General features: G+C 36.9%; 1 protein-coding gene across 3 annotated transcripts in view; it reads right to left on the reverse strand.

Annotated features, from left to right (window-relative positions):
* Positions 1 to 21,169, reverse strand: part of FAM169A (family with sequence similarity 169 member A) — a gene marked incomplete at its 5' end in the record, with an annotated part of 42,729 nt that overhangs the window by 15,356 nt on the left and 6,204 nt on the right. For all 3 annotated transcript variants that reach the window (XM_082651575.1, XM_082651574.1, XM_082651573.1), the window contains 2 exons: positions 284 to 412; positions 5,143 to 5,322. In XM_082651575.1, the coding sequence (XP_082507701.1) occupies positions 284 to 412; positions 5,143 to 5,322 (309 nt within the window). The remainder of the gene's footprint in view (positions 1 to 283; positions 413 to 5,142; positions 5,323 to 21,169) is intronic.

Raw genomic sequence — 21,169 nt, forward strand, 5'->3', positions numbered from 1 at the left:
ATCCACTGATGCCTATTCTATGCTGTTTGAGTAAACTGTGTTTATTTCTTATCCACCAATTCCTACTGGACTACTGGGCTACGTTCTACTGGACTACTCTAGGTCCTCTGACTATTAGTGACTCAAATGTTTACATATAACAAAAATTCAAAGTTTAGAAAAGGAGGTCTGTTACTAGAGAGATCACATTACAATACACCACTATTCTGGACTATAAGACACAACCATAATTAGGCACTGCTTTTTTAAGCTGGACTTGTGTTCAAACTGAAAACATTCTTACCTGTAATTTTAAACGTTTCTCTTTGTAATGCTCTGGTGATTGGTATTCTCTGGTACCAGTGTCCAACACCTTCAACTTCCCAAAGCAGTTCATGGTCTCCTGGATATTTTTCAAAGTACTGGTTGCAAGCTGAAAAACACATTGAAAGTTTTCTAGAAATCCCCGAAATCAAACGTTTGGGCAAACAGAAGATGGAAAGTAAGCTGTCCAAGTCACTTAATGGGGCTAGCATAACTCTGATACCAAAAACACCAAGGAAACTCAAGAAAATTACACAGCAGTCTCATTTATGAATAAACAAAGATAAAGATGATAAACCTCACCAGTTGTGAAGGAAATATAAGATGAAACAGCAGGATTCCATTTTCACACCCATCAGATAATAACAAGCATCAGAAAAATAAGGGAAATGAAAACTCCCACACTGCTGGTGTGAGAACAATTTTAAAGTGCTTAGGCAAGTTGAAGAAAAATATTTTATGATCCAATTCTACTTCTAGGTATACACTGTAATGACTTAAACATATGCAGAAGAAGGCATCTATAATGATCATTACAGGACTGTTTTAGGCAGTACAACCTCGGTGCCCATCATTAGGGGATATATGAATAAATTATGTATACAATAAAATACTATACAGCAACTACAACCAATAAACTACAGCTACATATAATCAACGTTGATAAATCTAAAAAAAAAGTCAGTAAAAAAACAAGTCAATATTACCTACAAAAGGATGTCATTTTATAAGTTTAAAAACACATTAAACAAAATGATGCAGCATCTAAAAAAAACAAAATAATGCCATTTGCAGTGACATGGATGGACCTAGAGATTGTTATACTGAGTGAAGTAAAACAGAGAAAGACATCATATGATACCGCTTATATGTGGAATCTCAAAAAAGGAACAAATGAACTTATTTACAGAACAGAAATAGAGTCACAGATGTAGATAACAAACTTATGTTACCAAGGGGGAAAGGGGTGGGGGGTTGGATAAACTGGGAGACTGGGTAGTGTACACTACTATATATAAAATAGATAATAAGAACATACTGTATAGCACAGGAAACTCTACTCAGTACTTTGTAATGACCTAAATGGGGAAAACAATCTAAAAAAGAGTGGGTATATGTATAACTGACTCACTTTGCTGTACAGCAGAAATGAACACAACATTGTAAATCAACTATACTCCAATAAAAATTAATTTAAAAAATAATAAAATAATTTTAAAAATGATACAGCCTCTGTGGAAAATGGTTTGACAATTCTTCAAAAAGTTAAACATAGAATAATAACCCAGCAATTCCACTCTTAGGTTTATATCCAAAAGAACTGGAAGCAGGGACTCAGATATCTGCACACCCATGTCCACAGCACCATTATTCATAGAAACACAGAAAGGTAGAAACAACCCAAGCATCCATCAATAGATAAATGGATAAACGAAATGTCACATATTTACACAATAAAAATCTACTCAGCCATAAGAAGGAATGAAATTTTGATATATGCTACAAAAAGGATGGAACTTACACATTATGCTGTGTGAAATAAGGCACAGAAGGGCAAATATTGTATGAATCCACTTATGTGAGGTACCTAGAATAAGCAAATTCATGACAGACAGCAGAAAAGAAGTTAGAGAATGAGGGGAGAGGAGAAGGGGGATTATTGTTTGAAGGGGACAGAGTTTAGAGTGGGGATGATGAAAAAGTTTTGGGTATAGACAGTGATGATGGGGACACAGTATTGGGAATGTAGTTTATGCCACTGAATTGTACCCCTACAAATGGTTAAAATGATAAATATTATGTTATGTATATTTTATGACCAAAAACTGTTGAGGAGACACTGCTCTGGGAAAGATCCCCGGTGTTCTCCTTACTTACTGCAAGTGGTAAGTTCTCCCACTATACGGCCTGGTGTGTCTTCTGGCTCAACAATCACCAAGAGGCGAACCCAGTTTCCGGGCAACACCTCTAATAGGGCAAATGAGGGGAACTTCAGTGCTATTTATATTTTGGGAAGTGTGAAAATCTAAAGTAACTGTTTAAATAAGAATATATACAAAATAAATCTAAAATTATTATTTTTAAAAACTTTAAATTTCTTAAAATAAAAAAGCACAAGAAATAATGCTTTATAGTGTTTATAGACATAGACTTATGTGTGAAAACATGGGCAGGAAGGATATACACCAACTTGAGGAACACAATTATCTCTGGGGAGGAAAGAAGAAAGGGGAATGGGATTAGGAAGGGGTTCAAAGAGGACATCAACTGTATCTACGTTTTGTTCAGGTCTCCCAAAAAATAAATGAAAACAAATATGGCAAAATCTTAACATTTGTTAATCTGGACACTGGATATGTGGACACAAGGATACCATTTGCTCACTTTTTCCCCACATATTTGACAATATTTCTCATGTTTTCTGGTTGTAGTTCCTATACTTATTAGGAAGGGAAAAGCTGGAGAAAACCAACAGGCCACACCGAGTCCTCTGCCTGAAATAAAATAACTAAAATAGCAGAGGATACCTTACATAATACATAAGCACCTATAATTCACTTGGTATTCAATTTATTTATCATGAGAATCCTAAAAAAGGGTAATAAGAGAGTCTGCCTGCAGTAGATGTGTTTGCATTCCTCCCCAAATTTAGTAAAGCAATAATTAGACTTTAAGAGGAAAATCCATTTTCATATTTTCCAAGGGTATACAGGGTTCATTCCATTCTCATGTATGGGTCTAGACAGAAGCTGTGATTCAAGATGGACATGCAACACTTGGCTCTTGTTTTATGGATTTTTGGTATTAAAAGGGGGGAAAGAAACTTAGAACAAAAATATTTTTTCAGTGGAAATAAATATCTGATGTTAGATTAAAATCAATGGTAAATTATATTTTATACAAGTTTTCTAATAAATTACTTTCCAGGTTAAATATTACTTCATTAAGAAAAGAGTAGTGCTATGGACTTTACACAAGTGCAAACATAAATCCACTAATTGCTTTTAAAACACCACAACACAATATATCCACACAATGAAATACTAAACAGCACTAAAAAAGAATAAATAGAGCTACATGAATCCACGGGAATGAATCTCATAATGATAAAGATGAATAGAAAAAGAAAACTACAGAAGAATTCATACAGTACATATTATTTATATAAAATTCTTTATTTTTTTTCTGCACTGCGCAGCTTGTGTGATCTTAGTTCCCCAACCAGGGACTGAACCCCGGGCCCTCGGCAGTAAAAGCACAAAGTCCTAACTACTGCACAGCCAGGGAATCCCCTAAACTTTTTAAATATGTAAAACAATATGACATTGTTGGAGGATGTATACGTATGTATTAAAAGTCTAAGAAATGCATGGGGAAAATAAATGCCAAATTGAGGATAGTGCTTATTTCAGGGAAGGGAGTAAGCTAATTGGATAGGACAGAAGTTCAACTTATATTGGCAATGATCCACTTCTCATGGATGGTACATGCTGGATGATACATGAGTATTTGTTACCTTATTCTTTATATTTTTTGGTATATCTGAAATTTCTTTTTTTTTTTTTGAATTTAAAAAGCCACCACAGACAAATAACCCAAAGAAAGAATGGTTAAAGGATGTAAATAGACATTTTTCCAAAGGAGGTACATAAATGACCAATAAGCACATGAAAAGATGCTCAACATCAAATGCAAATCAAAAGTACAATGAGATGCCACTCCACATCCACTGAGATGGCTCTAACAAAAAAGACAAATAGGGCTCCCCTGGTGGTGCAGTGGTTCAGGGTCCACCTGCTGATGCAGGGGACACGGGTTCGTGCCCCGGTCTGGGAAGATCCCACATGCCGCGGAGCGGCTGGGCCCATGAGCCGTGGCCGCTGAGCCTGCGCATCTGGAGCCTGTGCTCCGCAATGGGAGAGGCCACGACAGTGAGAGGCCTGCGTACCGCAAAAAAAAAAAAAAAAAAAAAGACAAATAATAATGAGTGTTGGCGAGGATATGGAGAAATTGTAACTCTCATACAATGTTTATGAGAACGTAAAATGGTGCGGTTGCTTTGGGAAACAGTTTGGCAATTCCTCAAAAGGTTATGGCCAAGCAATTTCATCCACGCCTAGGTATATACACCAGAGTAATGCCCACACAAAAGCTACACAAATGTTCAAAGTAACACTATTCGTAATATCTAAAAAGGGGAAACAATCCTAAAGTCCATCAACTGATGGTAGATAAACAAAATGTGGCATATCCACACAAGGGAATACTCCTCAGCCATTAAAAAAATGAAGCACTGATTCATGCTACAACGTGGATGAACCTTGAAAACATCTATGCAAAATGAAAGAAGCTAGACACAAAGGACTTACAATATAATTATATCATACAATTCCATTCATATGAAATGTCCAGAACAGGTAAATCCATAAACACAGAAAATAGATTAGTGGTTGATTGCTAGGGGATAAAGGAATGGGGGAATAGAAGAGTGAATGCTAATTGGTACAGGTTTTCTTTTTGGTGTGATGAGAATGTCCTGGAATTAGACAGTGGTTATGGTTGCATAGCTGTGAATATAATAAAAAACCACTGAATTGTACACTTTAAGAGGGTGAATTTTATGGTATGTGAATTATATTTCAACTTTTTAAGAAAGTTACCACACCCCCAAAATGCCATTTATGTGGAGGTAAGGGCACATTTGCAAAATTAAGCCCTAGAGAGCCAAGGAATATAATTTACTTAATATTGATATACGCACATTTAAAATATCCTGCAGAAACAAGTCAGAAGTGACACCGAGACAAGTTTAACTTTCTAAAAACTTAATCCAATTACCTATGTACATGAGAGAGGTCAGTGGATACCGCAAGCCAAGTGCATCTTCTGTAAAGGAATCAACAAAGTCCTCCAGCATATGAAGCCCAAAGTCTTTGCCTCTATATTTCTTTCTAACGAACATTGTATCAAGAACTGGCAGTTGGTAGCTTTGGGTAAGAAACGAGGCACATATGCTTCCTGCAGGAATAAAACAGAAATCTGACAATTTTTCACATTTAAAAGGCCACATATGTATATACATTTAGAGAACATGAGTTAAATCTAAAATTGGTTAGTTTTTCTTACATCAAGAAAAATGTTAAAGACACACTTAAGTTTTATAATATAAAATGCTTTCCAGCTATTACATATCATAATGTATACGAGATGATGAGAAGAGCTATTTATTTTACGTTTGCCAACAGTATCTCATACAAGATAAACAACTATTACCATTCGATGAACTATATACTAGAATACATATCACTGTCCATAGACTTGCACAGCTTTAAAATTCATCAATTATTAAAATTTCAAATTTAAAGAGTATTTGGTGATTGTATATAGTTTATATTATAATACATGAAGTATCTAATTCCAACCTTAGTAATGTGAAATATTCATCTTTTCCCTTTACTTTTTGCCTAGTGATTACAGTCTCATTTGTTATCTATTTAATGATGGCAAAGAAGTGAATTAGTTCTCCAAATTTTTAAGGACTATGGATTAGGACTAAATGGAAACATCTGTTTTAGAAATGGCTAAGTCAGCAATCTTTCTGCTGTGAATATATGTTTTAAAATATCTTGTACGTTTAAGGTTTAACAGGAGAATGTTTGTAGTAGTAATTAAATATGTCTCTCCTTGTTACATTACAGAGCTACTCTGATTTGTCTTTTAAGAACCCTGATTTGGGTTTTGACCCTCCAAATAGATGTGTAAGCGCCTGTAATGTATCTTAAGATAGTTTATAAGTTGAGGGCATCATGGTGGGGCGGCCCACTTTCTATTAATTTTAGTATTAATTCATAGCTATCAGTCAACATTCTACTTTTTTGTGCCTCAAGTAAAACAATCTATTATTCTCAGTTACATTATTCACATGGTTTTGGATAATTATAATAACGTAGTTCAAGAAAGAAACAAAATTTCAGGTAACAAACACCCCACAAATTAACTTTTACCAATCATATCATTTGATGAGTTGGTCAATATAACAAGGATTTTTTTAGTTCAACCAAATAATGAATTACTTATGATTAAATTGGAGAACTTCAATAACTTTTTGCAATAGACTCTAAGACTATCAACTAACTTAAATTCAGAATAGTTAACGCACATTGCTACGTACTTAGATCTTAACTGCTGACATTCAGTTCGGATACTGCTAAGGGTCAAAATGTCTTTATATAGTGATTTAGTTAACAATATTGTATTATATACTTTCAATTTACTGAAAAGGTAGATCTTAAGCGTTAGCACCTCAAGAAAAAAAAAAGAAAGAAAATGGTAACCATATGAGGCAATAAATATATTAATTATCTTGATTTTGGTGAATATATCACAACGTACATCAGATCATCAAGTTATACACATTAAACATATACAACTTCAAATTATCAATTATATTCAATAAAGCCAAAATAAATAAATAAATTTTTAAAGAATCTAACAGGTAGTCTCACCAACAAGCTACTGTGACCATTATCAGTTTTTAATGCCTTAAAATCAGGGTTTTCTCATAGTAACTGCTAGAAGTGATAATGAAATCAAAGGAGACATTACTTTAGAAGTAGCAGTAGTTCAAAGGACAAAGCAAAAATGAGAAGAGAAAGCACTATTTAGTTCTCAATACCATCTGAGGATCTGTTGGTATTTACTATTATGCGTGCCTCAGAATACCAACTATATGAAGTAAATTTCCCACAAATTATTTTTTTTTCTGTTTTCACACAAACATTCCTTTAAGTAGAGAAAAGGTAAAGTCCAGCATCTAATAGTGTTCAAATGATCAATTTATGGAACTAATAGTGTTCACGAAGTGTAAAGTTCTACCATTTACTCACCATGTACATATTCATTTCAAAAAATCATGCTAATTCTCTTTTGCCTACACCTTCAATACTTATTTTTGTATTTGTATCAGGTTCTACCCTGATACAAAAAGCAATCAAATAAAGGGCAGAAAACCTCTGCCCTGTTACCAGAGATTCTTCAGACACATCAAAACAGCTGCAGTTAATAGCACAATTACTTAGTAAAGTAAAAATCACAACCTCCTAACTTAGATGAAGTTTTCATTAAAATAAATCTACTAATTGAAATAAAATTAAATTTAGCATTGCATATTGCAGCTTGAATATTTATATTCCTCAGAGGACCACTTTTGGCCACCTTCTTTTTCTACATGCTCTCTCTGGGTAATCTCAGCTACTCTAAAGCCGTCTACCATTTATCCAAATACTCATGACCACTAAACTTTTATTTCTGTAATACATGAGATTTACTACAAGATGAATGGAAGAGCTCATATAAATGTAAATACAACAAAAAACACATGATCATCTCCAAAGACAAAGCAAAATTCAGTACATTCATGATAAAAATACTCAACATCCTCAACCTGACAAGGGATCTATGAAGAACCCACAGCTAACAAACATCACACTTAATGGTGAAAGTCTGGATGTTTCTGCCTAAGATCAGGAACAAGATAAAAATGTTTATACTCGCCACTTCTATTCAACATGGTAAGGAGGTTCTAGCCAGGGCAATTAGGCAAGAAAGCGAAATTAAAGGCACCCAGATTGAAAAGAAAGAAGTAAAATCACATTCACAGATGACATGATCTTGTATACAGACCTTAAGATTTTCATCTTAAGAAAACCACTAAAAAATTATTACTATTTTTTAAATATTTATTTATTTGGCTGCACTGGGTCTTAGTTGTGGCACATGGGATCTTTGTTGCCAAGTGCAGGATCTTTTAGTTGAGGCATACAGGATCTAGTTCCCTGACCAGGGATCAAACCTAGGCCCACTGCATCGGGAGCACGAAGTCTTAACTACTGGATCACCAGCGAAGTCCCAGAAATCCACTAAAAAATTATCAAAACTGATTTTTTTACAAGTTCGGCAAGGTTACAGGATATAAGATCAATATACAAAAATCAGTTGGGGACCTCCCTGGCAGTCCAGTGGTTAAGACCCCAGGCTTCCACTGCAGGGGGCACAGGTTTGATCCCTGGTCAGGGAACTAGGAACCCACATGCCACGCAGGACAGCCAAAAAAGAAAAATCAATTGTATTTCTATACACCAGCAATGAACAATCTGAAAATGAAATTAAGAAAACAATTCCACTTACAATAGCATCAACAAATAATAAAATTCTTAGGAATAAATTTAACAAAAGTACAAAACTTGTATATTGAAAACTACAAACATTTAAAAGAAATTAAAGAACACTTAAATAGGGCTTCCCTGGTGGCACAATGGTTAAGAATCCACCTGCCAATTCAAGGGACACGGGTTCGAGCCCTGGTCCAGGAAGATCCCACATGCTGCAGAGCAACTAAGCCCGTGCGCCACAACTACTGAAGCCTGTGCTCTAGAGCCTGTGCACCACAACTACTGAAGCCCATGTGCCTAGAGCCCGTGCTCCAACAACAAGAGAAGCCACCACAACGAGAAGCCCACGCGCCGCAACTAGAGAAACCTCAGGCACAGCAACAAAGACCTAATGCAGCCAAACACAAATAAAATTAAAAAAAAAAAAAGAACACTTAAATAAATGGAAAGATATCACATGTTCATGGTTCAGAAGACAACACTGTTAAGATGTCAATACTCCCCAAACGGACCTACAGGTTCAAAATCCCAGCTGGATTTTTTGCAGAAATTGACAAAGTAATCCTAAAAATCATATGGAAACGCAAAAAAAATACAAACAGCCAAAACAATCTTAACAAAGAAGAACGAAGCTGGAAGACTCACACTTCCCATTTTAAACCTTACAAAGCCACATACAGTAATCAGGCCAGTGTGATACTGGCACAAGAATAAACAGAGACCAACAGAACAGAAGTTCCAGAAGCAAAACCTCTTATTTATGGTCAACTGATTTTCAACAGGAGTCCCAAGGCATTTCTATGGGAACAGAACAGTCTTTTTAAATGAATGATGCTGGGACAACTGGATATCCCTATATGCAAAAAAATGATGTTGGACCCCTCCCCCTTTCCTCAGACCATATACAAAAATTAACTGCAAAGGATCATAAACATAACTTTAAGTGCTAAAACTATAAAATCTTAGAAGACAACATAGAAGTAAATCTTCATCACCTTGGGGTAGGAAAAGCCTTCTTAGCTACAACACCAAAAGCGCTACACCACCAAAAGCAAAAGTGACACGTAAAAAGAAGATAATTGGATTTTATCAAAACTAGTGCTTCGAAGGATACCATCAAGAAAGTAAAAAGACAACCCAAAAAATGAGAGAAAATACTTTCAAATTATATATCTGATAAGGGACTTGTATCTAGAATGTATGAAAAATGCTTACAACTCAATAATAAAAACACAAAACCCATTTTAAAAATGGGTTGAAGGGCTTCCCTGGTGGCGCAGTGGTTGAGAGTCCGCCTGCCGATGCAGGGGACACAGGTTTGTGCCCTGGTCTGGGAAGATCCCACATGCCGCGGAGCGGCTGGGCCCGTGAGCCATGGCCGCTGAGCCTGCGCGTCCGGAGCCTGTGCTCTGCAACAGGAGAGGCCACAACAGTGAGAGGCCCGCGTACCGCAAAAAAAAAAAAAAAAAAAAAAAATGGGTTAAGGATTTAATAGACATTTCTCCAAAGACATACAAATGGCCAACAGGTATATAAAATATGTTCAATGTCACTAATCATCAGGGAAATGGCAAATCAAATGAGGTATCACCTCATACCTGTCAGGATTGCTATTATCAAAAAAACAAAAACAAAAACACTGAAGACAACAAATGCTGGCAAAGATATGGAAAACTGGAACCTTTGTATACTGTTAATGGGAATGCAAAATGGTGCAGCCACTATGAAAAACAGTATAGAGGTTCCTCAAAATATTAAAAATAGAACTACCACATGATCCAGAAATCCCACTTCTGGGTATATATCCAAAATAATTGAAATCAGGATCTCAAAGAGATATTAACAATCCAGTGTTCACTGCAGCACTATTCACAATAGCCAAGGTGTGGTAAAACCTAAATGTCCACTGATGGATGATGGATAAAAAAATATGGTATATATATGTACAAGAGAATAATATTCAGCCTCAAAAAAAAAAAGTAAATCCTGCAATATACAACATGGATCAACCTTGAGGACATTATGCTAAGTGAAATAAGCCAGTCACAGGACAAATACTGCATGATTCCAATTATATGAGGCATTTAAAATAGTCAAACTCACAGAAGCGGAGAGCAGAACAACGGTTGCCAAGGGCAGGGTGAGGGGGAATTGGGGAGCTGTTAATCAATGGGTTTAAAGCTTCGGTAAGGCAAGTTCCAGAGACCTGCTGTATAACATTACACCTATAGTCAGCAGTGTTGTAATCTACAGCTAAAAATCTGTTGAGAGTAGATCTTATGTTAAGTGTTCTTACCACAATAAAGATTACAAAACATTTTTTAAGATAAATAATCTAGACAGAAAGGAGATTAGTGGTTTCCAGGAATTTCAGGGTAAAGGAAATGAGGAGTGATAGCTAATGGGTACAGAAATTCCTGAGGTGATGAAAATGTTCTAAATTAGACAGTAGTGATGGTTGTACAACTCTGTGAATATACTAAGAATCACTTCAGGGTGAATTTGATGATATATGAATTATAGTAGGATGGATCTCAAAATAGCTGTTCTGAAAGAACACAGACTAAAAAAAAAATGTATATACTGTATGATTCCATTTTATAAAATTCCAGAAAAAGCAGGCTAATATATAATAATAGACAGCAAATAACTGTTTGCTTGGGGTCAAACAGGGGGAAGGAAGGATGGTTACAAATATGCACAAAGAAACTTTTGAGGGTAACAGATATGTTCATTATCTTGATTGTGGTGATAGTATCACAGCTGTATAAATAAGGAAAAATACAACAAATTGTAAACTTTAAATATGGTCAAGTTTTTGTATGTCACTTATACCACAATAAAGCTGGGGGGGGGGGAGATTTTTTTTAAAAAGGCCAGCTCGATTTAAAAATGGGCAAAGGATTTGAATAGACATCCCAAAGAAGACACATAAACAGCAAATACGCACATGAAAAGATGCTCAACATCCTTAGCCATTTAGGAAATGCAAATCAAAATGACAATGCCATCACTTCACACCTACCAGGTTGGCTATAGTCAAAAACATAGACAGGGCTTCCCTGGTGGCGCAGTGGTTGAGAGTCTGCCTGCCAATGCAGGGGACATGGGTTCGTACCCTGGTCTGGGAAGATCCCACATGCCGCAGAGCGGCTGGGTCCGTGAGCCATGGCTGCTGAGCCTGCGCGTCCAGAGCCTGTGCTCCGCAATGGGAGAGGCCACAACAGTGAGAGGCCACAACAGTGAGAGGCCCGCGTACCGCAAAAAAAAAAAAAAAAAAACAGATAAAAATAAGTGTTGGCTCACAATGCAATGCTTAAATGAAATGCTTATTTTTTTCACAATTTTCTGTGCATCTATATACTTTTGCTGAACAAAAAGAATCATTGCTTTATATCATGTTTACTTTTTCTTAAATAGTCTATTTTCCCATGTCATTAAATATTCTCTGAAAGCATTTTAAAAAAGTATCGGCAAGGATGTGCAGAAACTGCAGTCCTGGTACATCGCTGGTGGGAATGTAAAACGGTGCGGTTGCTTTAGAAAACAGTCTGACAGTTCCTCAAAAGGCTAAATTTAGAGTTACCATATGAACCTGGAATTCCACTCTTAGGTATATAACCACGAGAAATAAAAACCTGTACACAAATCTTCATAGCAGCATTATTCATAATGGCAAAATCATAAAAACAACTCAAAAGTCCATCAAATGATAAAAGACAATGTTAGAATATCCATACAAGGGAATACTATTTGGCCATAAAAAGGAATGAAGTGCTGATTCAAGAATGGATGAAACCTGAAAACAGTATGCTAAACAAAAGAAGTCAGATGCAAAAACTATTCTGATTGTATGATTTCATTTACATGAAATGTCCAGAACAGGCAAATCTACAGGGACAGAAATCTATAAGCAGATTAGTGGTCGCCTAGGGCCAGGTACCGAGGGCGGGGAGGGAATGGAGAGTGACTGTTAACGAGTACAGGGCAGGGTTTTTTTTGTGGTGACGAAAGTGATCGAAAATTGGTTACAGTGAAAGTTGTACAATTCTGTGAATATACTAAAAAAAATTGAATTGTATACTTTACATGTGTGAATTGTATGCTATATAAATAAACCTTAATAAAGCTGTAAAAATGTAAATAAACAAAATTTATACATGTGACTCCAATAAACCATTTATAATTAGGTTTTTCATATACTCCCCAAACCTGCTTCTCCCCTCCTGTTTACTGATTTTTCAGTAAATCTCATCACCATTCTACCAGTGGCTCAGAGCAAAACATGAGATCTCATCCCTGACTCTTCCTTCATAGGCCATGTACAATCCATCAGAAACACTGCAGCAATAACTTCATAATTTATCTCAATTATGGTGACTCCCACCTCCTTCTTCCTTGCCCGAGCCACCATCACCTCTCACCAGGGTTTTCTGCAATAATAACCTCTTAACTAACGTAGCTCCTAACCCTGCCACCTCTCTTTCTGGTTTTCTACACAACAGAGCTACCTTTTTTAAAAGGCCAATCAGATGGTGTCATGCCCATGCTTAAAATCCTCCACTGGATTCCTATCACCCACAGAGTGAAATTTAGACTCTTTCCTTGGCCTACTGGACGTGTCAGGATGTGTGCCGGTCTCTCTCCATCCCCATATCACTCACTCCCTCTACTCTGGCTGCACTGGCCTTCTTGTTCTTTCTGAAACACCCTGAACTTTCTTCTGCCTCATGGCCTTTGCCTTTCAGTTCTTTGCCTGAATACCTCTTCTCTTGAAACTTCACATATCTTATCATTCCCTCACTTCCTTAGAGGTGCTTCCCCGACCACTCTATTTAAGATAGTACCCCCCAACACACACTCTCTATTCTTTTAATCTACTTTTTCTTCACAGACCTGAGAGCATATCGCCTATTTGTCTATTCATTGCTATCTCCTCCTCTTAAATGTAGGTTCTGTGATGACAGTTTACTTACAAAAATTGTATTACTATCTCTCAATTTCTCCATCTTGCTCCTTCTTCTATTCACCCTCCTCCCCTTTCCCTCTCCTTCCCTATCAATATGGCACAAAAAATAACTTTTGAATAAATGAATAAATTTCAACAGTACCATTCAGGATCTACGCATCACATTCAAGAACAGCTATTCTACTGCAACTGAATAACTCTCTCTTTTCATGGAATTACCATTTCTTCTTTGTCCAACCAGTAATGTGTCTTTCCTGACCTTCATAAAACCTTCATAAAGTCATCAATGTGTGACTGTCTCCACAGAACACAACATAAAGTGAATTCTAAACAAATAATGTGATTATCTTTGTCATACACCACTAGGCAAGTACTCTCGTTACAGTCGTCATGCTTTATAAATTGGTTAACATAACGTTAGCTGTTTTAACAAACCAAATCTGGAAAGCTTAACATTAAAAAGTTCCATTTTTGTTTAAGTAATAGTCTCACATAGCTGTTGCTGGGTAGTGGACGGCTTTCTGACTCACAATCATCCAAGAACTTTTTCAGTTACCTATTGTTGCCTAACAAACCAGCCCAAAATGTACTGGCTTAAAACAAAATTTATTATTTCATTATTTATCACAACTCTCATATGGTATCAGATGGGCCACCGGCACAGTTAAAGGTCCAAATGGCTTCACTCCCACAGCAGTAGCTAGCCGGCTGCTGACTGGAATTGCAGCTGGCCTTGCCAGCTGGGCACCTCAGTTCAATGTAGTTGCTTGAGCTTCCTCACCACGTGGCGGTCTTGAGGTAGGTGCGTTTCTTCCATGGTGACTAGTCTCTAAGAGTACCAAAGTGGAGGCTACCAGGCTTCTTAAGGTTTAGGACAGTGTCACTTGTGCTGCAGTCTACTGGTTAAAGCAAGTCACAGGGCCAACAGATTCAAGCAGGCTACACAAGGACATAAATACTGGAAGCACGGTTCACTGGGGGCCCTCACAGTAACACAGGAACTCACGTTCCTTCTATCTTGTGGCTTCTCCATCCCCTAGCTCTTCAGAATCTTTTGCATTTAGCAGACAGATGAGGAAAAGGAATGCATCTTAACCACTCTGCTCTGATGTCATACATATCATTTCTCTCATTACCAAGGGAAGAATTAGTCACACAGCCCCACCTACTTGTGAAAGCAACTGAAAAACATAATCCCTGACTGGACAGTTGCTGGCCAATGACAAGAATACAGAAGAGAAAGCACAAATATTTGGTAGACAGCTAGCAGCCTCAGCTAACTTTCTGCTTTCTCTTTTCTCCCAGTAGATTAACACTTCCTTTTCAACTTTCAGGAAATCAACTTTGCATCTCAGCAGATAGTACCTTTTGCTGGCAGACTCCTTTCACAGTTATGTTTGCTTATCTCAGGCTATTTTCAGTAACTTATAGCCTAACACCAATATTGACAAATACACATACTCATGTTACACAATAGTTTTGACTGACCTCATTCACATTTTAAGATTACACTAACTTCTGTGGCCCACACAAATATCCACATCTCCCCCATGTGGTCCACCTTACATTTCTAACTACTCCCCCATGTGGTCCACCTTACATTTCTAACTACGTATCTCTTATATGTCCCATAGGAACACTGAACTTTACATATCAAAACTGAACTCAAGTATTACCAAATCCACTGCTCGTATATTCCCAATTTTAGTTAACAGCTTCCCACCTAGGCACCCGAGTCAAAACCCTGAAGATTCATCACTGGTTCCTCCCCTCCCCTTCCCATACACACACACTGCAGTCACCTCACTCTGTCCATCCAGAAATCTCCCTCAAATCTGTTTCCTCCTTTATCCCTATTGCCTCTTTCCTAGCATTGGTCCTTCCTTCACCTGGATGACTGAAATAGCTCTTTTAATCGAAGTCCCTGACTTCAGAACACAATTTCTTTATCCATCACCAAGTGCTACAAAAATTATCTCCCTAAAATATTTAACCATGATGCCCTTAAATAAAATTCTTTGATCACTTCGTGCCAATAAGATGAAGTTCCAATGTTTAGTATGGCATTTAAGAACCTTCACAAGGGGCCCTCCATCTTTACCTCTCCCCACCCTACGATCCTTTTAGTCCCACCAGCTTGCTCAAGGTGGTGTTATAAATACACTTTGAACTTCCATGATTCTGTTCCTTCTTTCACATTTATATTCCATTCATCTGTTTACTAAGAATTTTCCTTTTCTTTCCCCTTCTCTGCCTACTGACATCCTACTTATCCTTCAAAGCCACTTTTAAATATCTCTTTCTCAGTGACACCTTCCTCCAGGCAAAATTACCTGCCCCATTCTTCCATGACTACTACTGTTGATACCTCAAATACAGTACTTATCAAACTGAATTTTGATTAGGTAACTAGTTTTCTGTCTCATCCACTAGACTTTTGGTGCTTTGAAGGCTCACCCCATGACCAGTCATTTTTGTGTCTCTACTGAGAATGGAATCAGCCCTACCTCCCCAATAAACAGAAACCTTATTGGGAAGTACATGCTTTTTAAGATGGCTAAAACTTGACCTGAAAACAAAGTACCCACCTCATTTCCCAATGATACATTTCAGGCAGCCACAGAGTACAGTGGGACTCCCCCATGCCTTTGCTCACCACCTTAAGAAAAGGATTAAGCCTAGACAGTCTCAACGCCCTAAAATATAACCTCAACCCTTCTCAAACACAAACTTCCACTATGTTTTGCCTTTAGCTATATGTATTATCAATACTTATCATTTTATATCACAGTTTTGTTATTCCTTAAATAATCTTAAAACAGAAGGGCCAGATAGCTGAATTTCAGTGAACAGAAAGCGAGTGATCTGCCCAAAAGAGGAGGTAAGATCATAGCTATAGCTCTCAGTAAAAAAGTTGGAAAGTCATAAGGAAAGCTAACTACCAAATGAAGAGAGGAAAGAATGCTTCCACTATAAATTATTTCAAATGGAAATTACAAAAACCAAAACTATGTCTCCTGGTATTGATCATAATTCCCTTTAGAAGTGAATCAACAAAACTGATTTTAAAGTAGTTGTTGATTAGATTCTGCTTCTGCCATATGGTTCTTGTGCTTTTCCAAAACATGAGTCTTCAAACTGGACCAGGGTGATTCACAGTTGAGGCCAAATAATATTTCCAGGGCTTCCCTGGTGGTGCAGTGGTTAAGAGTCCGCCTGCCAATGCAGGGGACACGGGTTCGTGCCCCGGTCCGGGAAGATCCCACATGCCGCAGAGCGGCTGGGCCCATGAGCCATGGCCCCCTGAGCCTGCGCCCCGCAACGGGAGGGGCCACAACAGTGACGGGCCCGCGTACCGCAAAAAAAAAAAAAAAGTCCAAAAGAGCACCTAATGATAGTGGCCTCCATTTTGTTTTTTTCTCAGCTTGTCTACACTAAAATGTGATATCTGATTTATACACATTTATATCTTTTGTATTTTTTGACATAGGACAGTTAACAGAACTTCCACTGAATTAACAAGTGGTTTTCTTATTTTTCATACCTGTACGAGATTTTTTCCTTAGCAGGTTTCTAGTTAGCACAGCCCTTTTAACAGGGGGACATGATCATCATAGGCCCTGTGAGGATTTATAAACTTCATCTAGTTTTGCGGTAGACACTGATTAGACTCTGGGAATAGTTCCTTCTCTAATCATGTTTACTTTTAATCAAAGTTTTACATGTACATTGTTAGCGTCCAACAGTCCTCTAAGATTTGTTGGGGAAAAAAACGTCCTGTGACTGCCTCCCTGATCCACACAAACAAACACCCTTTCCATCCCCCAGAAACGCACACTTTGGTCTTTTTCGGTATTAACCCCCATAACTCTAAGTAACTTACTACTTCTTGCTTTTTCCATTTTAGGCATAATCAACTGGCTTCCCAGTATGGAAGATGAGAATTTAGCTTCTATATACATGTACATACCCTACTCCCAATACACCATCACCATACTTCCTCTACATGCCCTGCCCTATTACCCCAATACAGTAATTTATAATTTTGGCTAGGTCAATTTTCAGCATTTACATTACACACACACTTTTGATAACTGAGCCATGTAGTATATCATGATTGTTTTCCTTTTCCTGCACTGCTTTTTGATTTGCCTTAATAATGGTTTATCACTCTTTATTTAGTATTTACCTCTAACTTACCCCCCAGTGTCCCACAACTGTAACACTTACGTTGGTAAATGCAAACACATCAGGTATTCCATATTCTTGAATCAATGACCCAGAGCTTTCTGACTTACTACAATCTAGATTAGCCAATCTCTAGAAAAGTGCTGTCCAAAAGAACTTTCTGCATTGATGGACATGTTCCGTATCTCTCTGTTCAATGTGGTAGCCACTAGCCACATGTGGCTACTGAACACTTACACAGTGGCTAGTATGACTGAGAACCTGAATTTTAAACTTTATTTCATTTTAATTAATTTTCATTTAAATAGTCACATAAAGCTAGTGGCTACCAATCTGGACAGAGAAGCCTCAGAACTATCAAACAGCTGTGATGCGGGGGTATTTCTCTCCTTATTTTCCTGATCTGGTATCATTCTTTCCTGACTTACTTCCTTATTTTAGTAGAGCATAAATTCTGTTAGCTTCCTGAAAAATGATGCATGAGAGGTTAAAAAAAAAAAATTTTTTTTTTTAAATTAATCATGTAGAAATTTCCTTCTGTCACTCTCATACTTCATTCATTATTTGGGCATAGAATTATATTGGAAATCACTTTCTCCCAGTATCTTAGAGGCACTGTTCCACTTCTAGTGTTCAGTGCAGTGCTGCTTTTGAGAAACCTAATCATTATGATTCTTGATCCTTTGTATAAATTCCCCCTCTCACTCTGTAGAGGATTACAGAATCTTTTCTCTATCCCAGATGTTCCGAAATTTTGCAACAATCTACCTCAGCGTGGGCCTATTTTAATTCATTCATCGCAATGGATGTTCAATGGGCCTTTTTAACTTGGAAATACATGTTCTATAATTCTGAGACTTTTCTTGAACTACTTCATTGGTGATTTCTTCCCCTCCAGTTTCTCTGTTCTTTCCTTCTGAAACATCTATTATGCAGACTGCTCCTCTAATTTTATCTTTTCTTTCCTATTTTCCATCATTTAGGGTTTGTTGTTGTTATGATTGTTCTCCTTTCTAATCAACATCAACTTTATCTCCCTTATACTGAGTTTTTAATTTCCAAGAGCTCTATGGATATTCTTTTAATATATCTTGTTCCCATTATGAATGTACTAACTACTCTTACGTTCCACAAATATTGAGTTGTTTTGTTTGTTTTTGCATTGTCTGTCTCTTCCAAATTGCTTTTATTCTTTTTTGGTTTTGATCTCCATCTTTCATATCAGTGACTTTTCCTAACTAAGCTATTTGTTCATAGTTAAGAATGAAACATTAGAGACTTCCCTGATGGTCCAGTGGTTAAGAATCCGCCTTCCAATGCAGGCGATACGGGTTCGATCCCCAGTTGGGGAACTAAGATCCCACATACTACAGGGCAACTAAGTCCGCACACCACAACTACTGAGCCCACGCACCACAACTAGAGAGCCCATGTGCTGCAACTACTAAGCCTGTGCACCATATTAGACAGCCCAAGTGCCGCAACTACTGAGCCCGTGCACCACAACTACTGGGCCTGCACACCACAACTAGAGAGCCCGCACGCCACAACTGCTGAGCCCGTGCACCACAACTAGAGAGCCCGCAAGCCACAACTACTGAGCCCACACACCACAAGTAGAGAGCCTGTGTGCTGCAACTACTGAGCCCACATGCCACAACTAGAGAGAGCCTGCATGCCACAACTAGAGAAGCCCGTGCACCACAACAAAAGATCCCACGTGCTGCAACAAAGATCCCATGTGCTGCAACAAAGATCCCATGTGCTGCAACTAAGACCTGACTCAGCCAAATAAATAAATGAATATTAAAAAAAAAAAAGAACGAGACATTAAAAAGTTGATCAGTGTGCGAGGTGGGGATTGCTGACAATGACTGGAACCTTTCCCAGGGGAACCATTTATATTGGTATTTTTAGAATATTTTTTCTCTTGGCCCAGTCAAATTCCTCAAAGAGTACTTTTTTGCTCATGTAACCATTAAATAATATTGAAATAGATGGCATGTATTCACACATTTTGGTAACATTTAAAATTTCCATCTTAGGTTTCAATAATTACAAAGAATGTAATTTCTAACATCTTATAACATTAACTTTTTAACAACTATTTATCATAAAAATAACTTTAGACTTACAGAAAAGTTGCAAAAATATACAAAGAGTTCCCACATACCCTTCACCCAGATTCCCCTAATGTTAACATCTTACATAGCCAGAGTGCTATTATCAAAACCAGAAAATCAACATTAATAAAATACCATTAGCTAAACTACAGGCCTTATTCAAACTCTCCCAGTTTTTCTACTAATTTTTCTGTTTCAGAATCCAATCAAAGATTCCATATGGTATTTAGTTTAATGTCCCAACTCTGATCTTTGATAATTCCTCCACCTTTCCCTGTCTTTCATGATCTTGATACTTTTGGAGGTTACTGATCAGTTATTTTGTAAAATAACCTTCAATTTGGCTTTGTCTAATGTTTTCTTGTGATAAAATTGAGGTTATGCATTTTGGGCAAAAATACCTCAGAAATGACGTTATGTCCTTCTCACTACATCATAAATTGGGGTCTCTGATGGTGATGTGTCTCATTGCTGGTGATGTTAACCATGATCTATTAGTTAACATGGTGTCTGCCAGGATTTGCTATGTAAATTTACTATGTTTCCCTTTTCAATTAAACAGTATTGATTAAAGAAAAACACTATATCACTACTCTTTTAAATGCATCAAATGGACCCTAAAAACTATTATCAATTTGATTTGATAACTGTCATCATCCATTGAACAACCTGTTCCTTTACTATTGAACTAACCACTCTTAACACTCAAAAAGCTTACACTGTTCCTTCCCCACCCCTGACCTTCTATTTCTATTATATTTATACTACAGACTATTACCCTAATGTAATATATTTTTATACTTGGATTATATATTGATTATCTAATCATTCTTCTCTGCAAAAACGTATCTGTATATAAAAATATACATTTTTTAAGTTTCTTGTGAACATAAGATTCTAAGTATCAATTCAAAAGAAATTCTGAGTTATCATTATAATTAATATTAGTATATGATGGATCAAAACACAAGTATATTATACATTTGGAAAACTATTATACATTGGGAAAACTAATTATTCAGCAAAAAATAAAGTTTTATTGAAAATACATCTCAACGAAATACATGGAGCTTACCTTTTTTTTTCAGTTTATGAGTCCATGAACAAATATTACTACCAGAATGTGACAAGGTTCAGCATTAATCCTGTTCCTATTTTTTATTTGTATAGATTAAAATGCCTAATAACCATAGAAGGGACCAGAAAATCTTATTATAGTGATGTTACTCAATTCTGCAAGTTCCCTTTAGAGTTATGTACCAGATATTACACAATGACCTACTGTTAAAAACTATTTTTAATGATCTGACATCTACCTAACCCAAGAAACAAACAAACTACACATCCCTCATAGTAATCTCTTTATTTCGGGCCAAAAAAAAATTTATATACTTTCTTGAATTTCATTATACTAT

The sequence above is a fragment of the Grampus griseus genome (genome assembly GCF_964374135.1).
Source record: "Grampus griseus genome assembly, chromosome: 3".
NCBI classification, from domain to species: Eukaryota; Metazoa; Chordata; class Mammalia; order Artiodactyla; family Delphinidae; genus Grampus; species Grampus griseus.